The 13550-nt window shown below is 32.2% G+C and overlaps 2 protein-coding genes across 2 annotated transcripts; both read left to right on the plus strand.

Annotated features, from left to right (window-relative positions):
* The first annotated feature begins 982 nt into the window (after positions 1 to 982).
* Positions 983 to 5295, plus strand: LOC129941395 (zinc finger CCCH domain-containing protein 14). Its single transcript, XM_056050019.1, has 8 exons — positions 983 to 1147; positions 1264 to 1486; positions 1558 to 2334; positions 2569 to 3277; positions 3352 to 3419; positions 3477 to 4190; positions 4263 to 4523; positions 4597 to 5295. Exons 1-8 carry the CDS (start codon positions 1109 to 1111, stop codon positions 4815 to 4817), a joined length of 3012 nt encoding a protein of 1003 aa, XP_055905994.1. The 5' UTR covers positions 983 to 1108; the 3' UTR covers positions 4818 to 5295.
* A 4707-nt stretch (positions 5296 to 10002) lies between these two features.
* LOC129938942 (uncharacterized) lies at positions 10003 to 11341 on the plus strand. The gene is made up of 2 exons (XM_056046781.1): positions 10003 to 10134; positions 10198 to 11341. Exon 2 carries the CDS (start codon positions 10215 to 10217, stop codon positions 11142 to 11144), a length of 930 nt encoding a protein of 309 aa, XP_055902756.1. The 5' UTR covers positions 10003 to 10134; positions 10198 to 10214; the 3' UTR covers positions 11145 to 11341.
* Positions 11342 to 13550: the final 2209 nt, after the last annotated feature.

The raw sequence follows: 13550 nt of genomic DNA on the forward strand, positions 1-13550 counted from the left end.
GAACTCCTTTTAAACAAAGTTTGATGACTGAACGGATGCAGCTGTAATTGTATTAATACACGTTTTTTAACATATTTAGGCTAGAACTCAGCCGTAGTCTTAGGAATCGACTATCGCGTTAACTCACCGCGTGTCGAAAAAACCGCGGGAGAAAAATTCTAATGCCCAATTTCATAAACAACTTTTATACATTCTGTTAAATGATTTTAAATATTTTGGTTTCACCAAGCCTTTTTAAAGCAAACAGGCTTTTAAACACCTTTTAAAACTAAATGCAAATTTTTGGCTCATTAAATTTTAAAAGTGTAATTAAAAAATGAAAATGACAGCCGATGTTTTGTTTTCTCAATATTTGGAGAATGAATAGGTAAACAAATTCAACATTACATTACTATTTTTAATTATTTTTGATTAGTCATTGGTCATCTTCATAGTTGTTCGCCGTTAAAGAGTATTCCGCGTTAACAAGAATCCATTTTCAAACTATGATAATATTGACTTCAAAATGAGGTTCCGACTTTCCAAAGCATCAATGGATCAGTTGTTGAGTTTTTTTGGTCATCATTTGGAGCATAAAACCGAAATAAACCCGTCAGTGCATTAAATCAAGTGCTTATTATTTTACGAATTTATGCCACAGAATCTTTCCAAATCTGCGTCGGTGATATGTTTAGTATATTATTATAGCATTAATGTCATTTATTTCAAAACATAATGCTTTCTCATTTTTTCTCACACAATTCGCTTACTGAGCAAATTTAAATGCCTGATAAAATTTACAAAGTGCTTTTAGTGTTTGTTTATGAAATCGGACATAAGAATTTTGTAATCGGCGTGATAATTTCCCTTAAATTGTTGAACTGTGGTCTATATTATATTTGCTGAACGCAACCATCGAATTTAAAAACGTGTGTTTTCTTATCACTAGCGCCACGCGGTCAATTTTTGAAACCTAGGTTAAACCCGTCCGTCAAATGGATTTTGTTTTATGCTGTCAAAATTAAAATTTCCAAGAGGGCAAAGAATAAGAGAAAAATATTAATTTCTTTAATATTTTGGGTTAAATTTTCAAGCAATAAAACCACACTGATTAAAATAATTCCTAATAATGGATAATTTAGGAAGTGAAGTTGGTCAGAAAATGCGGGTAAGTGTAATTGATGAGAAAACTCCACACAAAATCAAAACATTAAATTTTACTTTAGATGCGTGTTGTCTACTTAAATATATTTATTAAAAAAAAAAACTTTTCTTTAATCCCAGAGCGCTGTTAAGGCAAAACTCCTGGAACTTGGAACGGGAGGTTCTGCCGGGTATATAGACGATGAATTACCAGATTACGTTATGATAATGGTGGCAAATAAGCGCTCCAAACAACAAATGATTGCCGATCTAAATTTGTTTCTTGGTTCACAAACTGATTTATTTGTTACGTGGTTACATGAAGTATTACAAAAACTCCAGGAAGTTACTTTGCCTGCAGTAGGTATGTATTGAAAGAAGGAAATGTGTTTGTATGTTCTTATCCCCGACTTATCGTTCAAAATTATTTTCCAGCTTTGCAAAAGAAAAGAAAAACTATTCAGAAAGATGAAGCTACTCAGAGCAAGAAAGATAAAAAAGACAAGAAAAAAGACAAAAAAGCGCAGAAAAAGCCTTCAGAGCAAGATGCGAATGAAATTACATCAATTACTGATGTCTTCGCCGGGGAACTACTGGAGAAAGCCAAAAAGTCTTTTGAGGTCGATGCAAATGCCGTGAGTAAAGACAAAAAACAAGAAAACGAATCCCACGGACCAAAAGATTCAACCGACGACTTTAATATACCGACAATTTCGGAGATGTCCTCCACTCGACAAAGTGTCGTCACAAATGAGACACGAGAAAAAGATCTCGCAGAATTGGCCGACATTCAAAAGAAGATTTTCGCTGCAAAAAAACAGTTGAAGATTCTTGATGATGTGGATGAAAGTGAAGACGAAGATTTCCTCAATATAAAAGAAGATGGTGAGGAATTCGAAGAGAGCAGTGAAATGGCTCGCGAAAAGAAAAAACAATCTAAGGCTAAGAGTCCAATAGTTTTTGATCGAAATCAACAGGAAGAAATAAATTCTCCAGTTCCAGTTAGTGCCAACGAAATTCTCGTAGCTGCTTCATCAGTTGATAGTAATACAACAGAGAAAATTTCTAATTTGGGTAATTCGTCAAGCAGCCGAATGCCAGCGGATTATAGTCATCAAAATCGCGAAGTAGAAAGGAGCCAGGAACACACCGTTAGGGATGCAAATATAAGGAAGAAATCAATTCATGAGCGTTTGGGACATGTAACTAGAGGTAATTCTTCTTTTTATTTTCATATCAAGAGTAGCCTTAGAATTGAAGAAGCACACTTACATATTTTTAAACAAAAATTCTGATCCAATTGTCACTGTCCTGTAGTTGTTTAAAGAACTGTGAAAAGTAATGTTTTCAGATGTTTTATCTTAATAGAAAGACTTATTTTTATATTCCACTTTAAATTGTAATTTAGTATTTAGTATGGTAATTTATTTCCATTGACTTTTGCAGACTACAAAAACGAGCATTCTCAACATCAACATCGACGAGCAGAAAAAGAATTGTATGTGCCAGCGTTCCGAAGGCGCGAAATGGAAAAAGAGAGAAAATCAAATGGAGAAGCTGCTACTCGTTCCAGTCGCAAGAGATCTCCCTCAACGGATAAAAATAAAAGAGATAGTTCGAACGAAAGACTGCCACAACAACGTATTGGTTCTCGAGTAGTGGTTGCTCCACCTAAACCAGACTTGGCCGATGAAGACGTTGATAATCAGCGAACAGATCGTCCTGTTAACTCAGTTATCAAAATCAAACCACGACCTTCGATTTCACCAAGCAAGCAGGCTTGCAAGAATTTACTTTTACGTGCTGTGGCCGAGGCACAGCGTTCGACAATTCTCGTCAAACCAAAGAAAGATATTTCGGTTCGAAAGAGTTCGACAAGCGGAGTCGGTAGCACTTCTACAAAGAGAAATACAAAATTCTTTACAAAATCTTATCGAGATCGAATTAGTCGAGATGCTTTGATTCGAAGAACTGCTAAGAATTTTGTTATTGAAGTAAAAGCTGATAATGACAGACATCATGAAAATGAGGAAATGGAACAGGATGAAGATGAAGAATATGTACCAGAGCATATTTCAGATAGAGGCGAATCGGACTTGGAGCTTATTTATATACCCCAAGCAATCAATTTTACAAACAACGAAGAAGAAGAAGAGTAAGTTTCTATGCCAAGTATTATTTTTATTATAAAAAAGGCTTCATACAAGTTTTTTAAATGTTTGCTTGCAGTGTAAGCCATGAAAGAAATGATGATACCATCAACCAAAATAAAACTCAGTTTGTGGTCACTCTCAATGGTAAGTTAAATCTATTTGGACAAAACAATAGCTTTTATTATATATTTTATTTTTTAGATAAAGCTGCAGTTAATTATAAATCCAAGTCAAAGAGTTCACGAGTAAATGGAGCAGAACATTCAAGTCGCTCAGAAGTACACAAAAGCTCACGAGAAAAAATCGATATACGCAGTCGTTTAACACTAAAAAATGAACAAGCTCGCAACGAGCGTGAGTCAAATTCCTCACCTTCATGTAGTACTCCTCCGCGACCATCATCATCATTGTCGGGAAGTAAAAAATCTGAACTCATCAAAATATACAAAAGGCCAAAAGAAGTAAAGAAAATTGTCATTAAAAATGACTCCGAAGATGATGATTTCCATAGCCCCAAAAAGGATACAACAAACAAGGGAGCACATGTCGGGAAGGAGGATAAACATTCAACAACTGATCATGAGAAGCCAAATGAGAATGCAAATGCAAATTCAAATGCATCAGCAGATACTGAAGAAGAAGGTTCCATGACACCACCTCTGCCTGTTCGGAAACACGAAGAAAAAGTAATCGAAAACAACACGCCAACCAAACGAAAGAGACAGCTAATCAAATTTGATTTGGTCAATAAACAAGTTAAGGTTGAAGAACCTGTGGTTCCAGCCAAGCGTCGATCGAAGAGTGGAGATCGGGAAAATGAGCATCAGAATTTGATTGAGCCGAATGCCGATGATGGACATAAAATTTCAATAAGAAATTTGGAGTCAAGGAAATATGACAACTTACCGTCATCATGTAAGATGGGTTTAATTTGTTGTTCTTTATGGAAGAAAGAAAAATAAAGTTTTGTTTATTCGTTTATTTTAGTGAACTCAGTACCAATCGATTCAACATTAGTAATCAAATCCAAACCCAAGGAACGCTGTAAATATTTTCCTACTTGCACCAAAGAAACTTGTGAATTTTATCATCCAGCGACACCATGTAAGAGTTTTCCGAATTGCAAATTTGCTGAAAAATGTCTTTATGTTCATCCAAAATGCAAATTTGATCTAACTTGCACCAAAGTCGGATGCAATTTCCAACATAGTGCTCCGATGAGTGGGCAATTGTCCGCGCCACCTTTATGTAAGTTAACAATATTTTCAAACTTGGTTATATTTGGTTTAAACTTCCAATATTTGTTTATTATTTTTTTAAGCCTCACATGTAGTTCCAGTGCAGAACTATAAGTCTATTTCATCATCGACGGTATCAACATCAATGTGTAAATTTTATCCAAATTGTTCAAAGCCCGGATGTCCGTTCTTCCACCCAAAGATGTGTAAATTTGGCAGACACTGCATCAATAAAATGGAGTGCAATTTTTACCACCATGATTCGGCTAGTAGTAAATTTAAATGGGTCGCGTCTGTTGTATAAGAAAACTTTTCATTAATATTTAATTAATTTAAAAATCTCTTTTACTATTTGAAAAATTTCATCAAGTTTTTGTATTTTTAATTTCCTATTACTTCTCTTGGTATTAATTTTGATGAAACTAAGTAGTAAACATAAAATTAGAAATCATATTTCTAAATTTAATTGATTTATTTATTTTACAATTAATTTTGTATACTCTCTATAATTATAACATAACCTATTCACAAATATTATTGTAATAAAAGCAGGAATTAAGAGAAAGTTGCTTTCTAGGATTTTCTTTGTCGATATGCAAACATATTTATAAACACATACACGGAATATATAAAATTAAAACATAGTTTTTAGATAAATGCGTAATAATGGTGAACAAATAACTACCATTTTAATATTATATAAAGTAAAATGAAAGCAAAATGTTTTAAAATTTAAAATAATAACAAACAAAAAAATTATTTGAAACAAATGCAAACAATGATAATAGTTTTACTGTCGTAGATCTTTGTTCGGTTTATGTACAAAATTAAGCAATTTCGAAAATCTAAAACATCTCCTATTGAAAAATAGTAGGAAACTGGAGAACAGTTGATCTTGATGGCAATGAATGCGAGTACCCTGGGTTTTTAACATAAACCATAATCTGGACTGTAAAAATAGTATCGCTAAAAAACCAACAATTTTGGTGCCTATATAAATTGAATTTTTCGCAAGCAACACATTGTAAAATGGTTCTACAAATCGGTTCCAACATATACCTATGCCCAAACACACAAAACAATGTTAATTGTGGTACAGAAGACTTAACGTTTTAGTAAGAAGATCTCTTCATATTATTTGAAATGTTGGCTGAGGAATGAGAAATTGAAGATCTTTAATAATAGTATAGGTTTTACGGTTTAATTGCTCAATTGCGGTGGAATGCAGCTAGTTGTATTTCACTAGAAAACTGTTTATAAAAATAGAGATAAATTATTGATGGACATAAAATCTTAAGGCGCTGTTGTGCTCAAGAGATACTAATGTTTCAGTTATCATTATTAGAGCTCTTTTTTTAATTCTGGCCAAGAGATTCAAGTTGCTTTTTGAAGATATGGGATATGGGAATTTTACTCAAAACGAAATTAATTATAGCCAGATCAGAGGGGATAAAAAAAAACCTTTCATGGGCGGTAAAAAACCTAAAACGACTTCAAATATGTGCTCACTGCACAAGTTACATATAGTTTCTCGTATGATTTACTTGAAAACAACTTCATAAAAACAACCCTGAAAGATTAGAAACAGCAATCATGCGAACCTTTTCACCGAAACTTTGTAGCATTGTTAAAAATGATTTCTTATTGGTTGGTAAAATAAACAAGGTGTTCAAAATGTTCTTTTTTATTGCAAAATAAAAAATCACTTACCTCTTTTTTAGTTCACCTGGGATAAGACGATGCTTGAAATATTCTTTTTAATTCACTTGCGCACTATTTGACCCCGCATAATAGAAATATTAGAAACATTGAGAAACGAAATGATAAGCAAAAAACACATTCATTTAAAAAAAAAACTTAACTTAATTCACTTTGGGATAACTACCTATGAGCACAACACTCCCGGTTTCGCGATATTTCAAATCCGAGAGCTATAACTTCGGTATTAACAATTAACACAATAAAACTAAGAAAACTTATTAATTTTTGGACTTATTTGAGCGCAACACACACCAGGAAACAATATTTACCCGTGGTAGAAAACAAAAACTCGAAACTAAGCACAATTAACAAAAAAAAAACGAAACGTCTTTTGGGAATCCGAGCACAACACTCCCACTTTCGGGATATTTCACTTTGGATTTTAACAATTAACACAATAAAACTTATTCATTTTTGAACTTATTTGAGCGCAACACACACCGAGAAACAACATGAGCCCGTGGTAGAAAACAAAACTTTGAAGCTAATCACAATTAACTATAAAAACGAACTGATTTTTGGGAATTAACTAATTTCATTGAATTTTCGTAGCAGAATAACTGTTTACCCGGCGGGAGTTGCACACTTGTTATCGATAATTTGTATTTCAAAGTTCGATGACAGTGGCGTCAATTTTTTCATTGATTCGCACAAAATTCATTGTTAACGGTTAAAATCATAACAAAGAGCAATAAATTGGTTCGGTTAAAATTAAAGATTAATCCATCCACAATGCTTTTGGTTTGAGGGTTTAACAATTGTTTGCGTGTAGCTTTCAATTTAGAAACTAACTTTTGAATTTATTTTGATTTAAAGGGATTCCAAACAAGTATTTTTTTAAAATAATATTCACTATAAGCTTCACCCGCACGAAAATGCAACATACAAGAATAACGACCGTAAACAGAACTGAACTGAATGCGTTCCATATCTATATCCATATACAGTACGAGTTCGATTTATGTAACTAAGAGAAATTGGGGCAGTTGCAATAACCGAGGTTGTATTTACTGGGTTGCATTTTGTTTGTACATATGAAAAATGGTATGAACAAAATTTAGTAAGACAAAAACAAACAAACATTTTTGATAATAATATTTGTGTTAAATACATAAACGAAATGTTCGAAATTTATACAAAAAGGAGTACCTATAAAACATGGGAAATATTTTAGAATTTTTTTTAAAAAGCAAAATGCTTCTTTAAAGTCCATTTGAGGTTTGTCATTTAATAAAAAATTAATAAGTTTTTAAAGATGAGAACATGATTTTGAGCTTGGCTTGAATTTGTAGTGCATGCAAGTAAGTAACTATTAGCGCTAGAAAATAGCACCATTTCCACCCACTATTCAATAGACTACGGCACCAATCAATATAAAATATTTGTACAAACTTGCGTTTGGTCGACTGCCCCAAAATCGCCTATCATCTTAGCAGGAAAGGTGAATTGGATGAAAGTGAGTTAAAAAAGGAAAAAAAGTATTAAACAAAACATTGACATGCAATGAAATGCTCTACCACAGCCGATAAAAAACCATACAAATGCGGGAGATCGCATACAGAACCTTCATTATTTAGAAGAGTAGTTTCAAGTGTTTAAAACTAAGAAAAGTTTCAACAAGACTTTGGAAATAAATAACTGCTTTAGCTAGAGTCGGCTTTATGAATGACACTAGAACTGTTTAAAATTAAGATTTTATTTTCTTAAAGAAGTTGGATAATTAGGATTGACATTTAGCGAATTAATTTGTCTTAAAAATGAACTCTGTAGCCCTGGTCTTGATTCAGCTCTTACCATTCTGGAAGAATTTTTCATAGGCAATAACGTAATCACTTCGCATTTAAATAAACACAGATGCATTTTATGTGCCTAGTATTATAATTATAAAATACAAGTAGTTGCACAAATCGAGGCAGAATTGAAAAAGCTAAATTATAAATGCTTGCAAAACGTACCTTCTTGTTTTCTCAAAGTGACATAAGTGCAGAAAACCGTCTGTTTGTGCTCCGATCGTATTAGTCTAAGCGTGATTTTATTTAGTCTTTGGCCTTCCTCAATAAATAGGCTATCTAACACTGAAATAATTTTTTAAATGGAACCATTATTTACTAGAGAGAAGATAGTTCAAACAAACAAAAAACGCTTTAGCATTATAATATAACTTTAAATTGAAAAAAGGCCCTTTTTCATTGAATGTAAACCAAATTGAGGGTGTGTACTTACTTACTTACTTACTTAAGGTGGCGCTACAGTCCGGGGCGGACCTGGCCTCAACCAACAAATTGAGGGTGTGTACTTATCGATAAAAAAGGACTTGCCATTAAATGTTCGTGCATTTGAAAGGGAATTTGCCAAATATTGATGAATTCATTTTTGTTTATTTCATTTAGTTTCTGTTTGTATGTTTTCTTAGGCTAGGGGCGAACATGCAACTTTTTTTAAACCAAATAGTTCGATCGTTAGTTGCCCAAACATCGCTCACATAAGCAACTCCGAAAGTAATCAACGAAATAAACCAATACGCTGGAAACATTTATTCAACTTGACTACATTTTGCTCCTTCTTTCACTTAGAGTTCTTAGAGATAATTATTCAACGATTTAGTTGAATGTCCGCGCAGTTACCTATAATTCCTTGTGACACAAACTAAGGAATTGGTTCGAGGTGATCGGTCAGTTTGTGTCAAACACACAAACTAAAAAGTTGCTCGAATGGGCGACTGAATGGTGTCTGCATGTGCGCGGACACTCATATAAGTCTATAGTCCTCAGTTTATAAACCAAACAGTTTCGAAACTAAAAGTTGCATGTGCGCGCCTAACCTTATAATGATTTATAGAAACTGCAATTTGTAAATAAATTTAAATACTGATGCAATATCGGTGAGTGTCAATATAAAATATGTCTTTAAAATGTTGCTTTTTGCATATACAAATTCTAAATAATACTTTTTAGTTTTTTATGAGCCAGTATATCTATAAGACTTGGTGTCACTTGTATTTACTTTGATTCAATGAAATTACCTTACCAATTTAAAATTAAATACAATTCTAAAAAACATCCTTTTTGATTACCAAACACTACAAAAATGAATGTCATTTGCTAAATATAAACAATTAGATTTCGAAAACATTTATGGTTAAACATTTAATAAGTGTTTTTTCATTACATAAAAACGTCGAAGGCTGAACTATTTTTACAATACAATAAAAACGCAAATGGCGATTCATTTTTCATAATATGAATATTTCCATATAGATATATGCTTCTTGTAGGCAACTTCGAGTTAATTTCAGCTATTCCTAAAAGATAGTAGCTCTTCTGAGGGAATATGGACAAACTTTTGATTTATAATAATAAATGTCCTTAGTTTATTTTAAAAAAGCTTGACGTTTTAAAATTAATAATTATTTTTTCCACCAATCCTACAGAAGTGGATCCATAGATTAATTAATGGAATCACTTAAAAGGAGACTTTCTATGGGAATATGAATTGACTAGCAGTCTATGTCTTTGATAAATCAAGAGTATTAGAAGAGAATCATATTATCTTGATTTAAGGGTTGGTTAATTTGTTGTAGTTTAGTCCTAGATTATTTTTAGAACATTTAAAAATTCTTTAAAAATAGCCTTATGTTACCAAACACACCTCACTCAGAGTTTAGTACTAAAAGTATGGAGTGAAGTGGCATCACTGTTGGAATTATTGTTTTGACGTTTTTACAATAACAAAAATTCAGAAGAATTTAATTTTGCTTGATGGCAGGTTAAACTTCATACCGACATATCTGCTGAAAAAAAATTTAAATTGTTGTGTCCTTTTTAATTGATGTTATTTTATACGTTTTAATTTGTTTAATTGTGAGTAATTTTTGTTTGTACATGTTTAATTAATGTTTGTTAAAATAAAACTTTGGTTCGCAGATAAAACAAGGACAAAGATGCGTTATTCACCTGCAAGATGTACATCTAATCCTCAAGAAGAAGCCCTACTTTTGTTTTGCAAACAAATGCTTAGGTCAAAATTGTTTACTGGAGTTTACAAAGAGAGATGTTACATAGACGCTGTAAATGATTACAGAGACCAAATTATTATAAATCGTAACGAAAAAGATCTCAAAGCCATTCTCGAAGATATCGAAACGAGGCTTCGACAATTCTATGCAACTAAATCATCTCCGATGTGGATTGGAATTAGTAGCACGTATTCTAGTTCTTCCGCAGCTGGTACTGCGGCAGACACTTGTATATGGGTTGAGCTCGATGAATTAGCATTTGATCAATATTGGTTTAGTATAAAATCAGTAAGAATGAGGGAAAACGAAATTATTATTAAATTAAAACCCATTCGTCCCGTTGAGGTAGAGTCTGTAGAAGTGGGTTCTTCTTATTCCAAATCGCCTGAAGAACTGGGAAAACCAATCGATTCCATAGGAGTACAAGATTTTATACAACTCATCATGGGTTGGGGAACGAGTACCAAAAGAATAATTTACGAGTTTATGTCAAATGATATATCCAAAGAAAATCTTGCAGCCGTAATTAAGTTCTTGATTCTCATTTCCATTTCATTGTTATCATTTTCAATAGAAGCTATACGATTCTTAGGAATTTTTTCAATTCGTTTTATGATGGAATTCCGTAGGATTTTAGCCGTTTCAACCCCAATTATGCTTCGTATAATTGATTTATGTGGTAAAATTGTTGGTGGCTTCTATATTTTAATAGCTATGATATGGCGAGATGTTAAAAAAGGTGGAGTTCCGCCACAACAGTTAGAACAGCGTAAAGCTATCGCATATGATCGTCCAATGTACCAACGAATTAAAGTAGACAAAATGTCACAGCAAAGTTTATTATATCTAAAATAATGTTCATATTATGTTAACACGTACACAAAAAAAGGTTTTGTTAGAATTTAGAAATTTATTAATTATATAAAAAAGTCACATTATGTTTGCAGCAGTTATGTAAAACTGGGAAGTACTTTTGAGTATTTATTTTTTCTAAAAATTATACATACATAGTTTAAGTTAATTAATTGACAAATAAACGTAGTATATAAGAATTTTGTGTTTTCTTTTTTAACCGTAAATTAAAAGAAAAATAGCGGTTTAAATTAAAATCGTTAAGTTTAAAGCAAAAACTATTTACAAAAATTAAAAACTGCACCATTCTGAAATTATATTCCATAATTGATTTCACTGGTTCAATAAAATTCCGTTTTTTTCTTACTCACAAACAATAAATTTTTTAAAGGATTTAGGTGTCCTGGTGGGATACATTGCTATAAAAATGTTAAAGACAACCAAAAACGGTTTTTTTAAGGCTGAGTTAAAGCACAACATATTCCTTAACAATAAATTGTATGATGATTTTGCAAACAATAAATCTTTATCTTATAACTTAAAACATTGTAGTATCTTACTTAGTTTCTAAAAATTCTCAAAAATTATTTGTCGTTATTAGGCTCTAAATTTTGAGCCAACCTTGGATTCAATGCTTTTATAGTTTTGAAAAATATGTTTTGGAGTTAATTTTTGGTGCTTATACGATTTTAACTATCTTCTCAAGTTTAAAGCACCCGTTTCCAACACAATTTTTAACATATTTAAAAAATAATAATATATAATTGCTTAGGCGACGATATCTTTACAAGTACAAAAGTTACTTTCAAGCCGTTTTGCCTTTTTCTGTTAAAAACCATTTTAGCATAAATTCTTTACCGCTAATTTCAGATTTGCTTAAGGCAGCTGAATTCTAAAATTTTATGAAGACATTTCAAAAATTCTAAGTTATACTATAAATATTTCAACTGAATATTGAAGAAAATGATAAATAGATTTGGAAAACCATCACTAATTTTACTGAAGAGAAGCTAGTTCATGAGTGCAGTAGCCAGCATCCTAAAAGATCTCAATACAAACAAATTCTCTGCCCCGGATTGATCACAGCTATTGATCTGAGGAGTTGTTCTTCAATGTTGGCAAAACAAGTCTTCCAATCGCGTTCCGAGTAGATGGAAAACAGCATTTGTCCAACCAGTCTTAAATATGGTGAATCTTCCTACCTACGTCCCTTCTCTCCAAGGTCATGCAAACGCTGATTAATTATCAGCTTAAGAAATATCTCGAAGATCCAAGGCCTCTTAATGACCGGCACAAAGTCTTTCGTACAAATAAGTACATTGGTGATTTCAAGGTTTCACCGAAAAGGAGAACACATTTTTACATAGTTTTCGAAAAAGTAAGATTATTGTGCTTGATATTTTAAAAGCATTTGATAGGGTTTAACACCGTCATTTTATTGAAAATAAGTGCCCTCGGTTTAGATGAATCCCACCTTAGTTGGAATAGAAATTACCTTTCATTCAATACAAACAATATGGTAGGTTCTATGTTTGAAGTCCACAAAACAAATGCTGGTGTGTTCCAGAGCTCGGTTTTGTCTTTTTTATAATAAGGTCACACTCAAGGGGATAATACTACCCTTATTATGTAGACAGAGTGTGAGCACTAGAAAAGGGAGAGGGGGGTTGAAAGGAGGTGTCTGATTTTATTTATTGTTTTGCTGACGATAGTACTATTAGTTTTTCATATTCTGCAACGCCAACACAACAATCTCATTAAACTCCGAACCACACAGCATTGTACAATTGGGAACAAGAAACCTAGAGGAATTTAGATAGATAGTTTATTGATTTTGTTTAAATTTTACAATGGTTTGATACAATATATCTTTCAGTTAAAATAGTTATGTATATAACTTTTATAAATTATCAATAAGGAGGAGGAAAAAACAATAAAAATCTCCATTTAATGTAAGAATATAATAAAATCATAAAGCTAATGACTAGTAAGGGTATGAAGTCTATCAGGTTAACAAATGAACCAATAAATGAATAAATGATAATTTGTTAACAATAAATGTGAATAAATATATAATAAATTACATATAATTTAATGCTTCGAAAACCCAAAGGTGTCTGGTGATAACATCTTAAACTTAATTAAAGGAATATATGAAATAGCCAGTTGTATTCGTAATACTCGCACTTCTACTACTACTTGGAAATACCGATATTCGTTCTTTATGTCATTGCAATGGTCAAGAATTCTAAACCAATGTACACTGACGTCTCCTTTCCAACTGCTCCTTCTTTTCTTAATGCTCGCACCGTGTATCTGGTACATTAAAGGTATTTAAAATCTTATGAGTGAGCTCCGATTATTAAAAAAAATGAGTTTAGGTTAGCCTCAAAGTCTTATGAATATTAG

Source organism: Eupeodes corollae, chromosome 1, assembly GCF_945859685.1.
Source record: "Eupeodes corollae chromosome 1, idEupCoro1.1, whole genome shotgun sequence".
Classification (NCBI taxonomy): domain Eukaryota; kingdom Metazoa; phylum Arthropoda; class Insecta; order Diptera; family Syrphidae; genus Eupeodes; species Eupeodes corollae.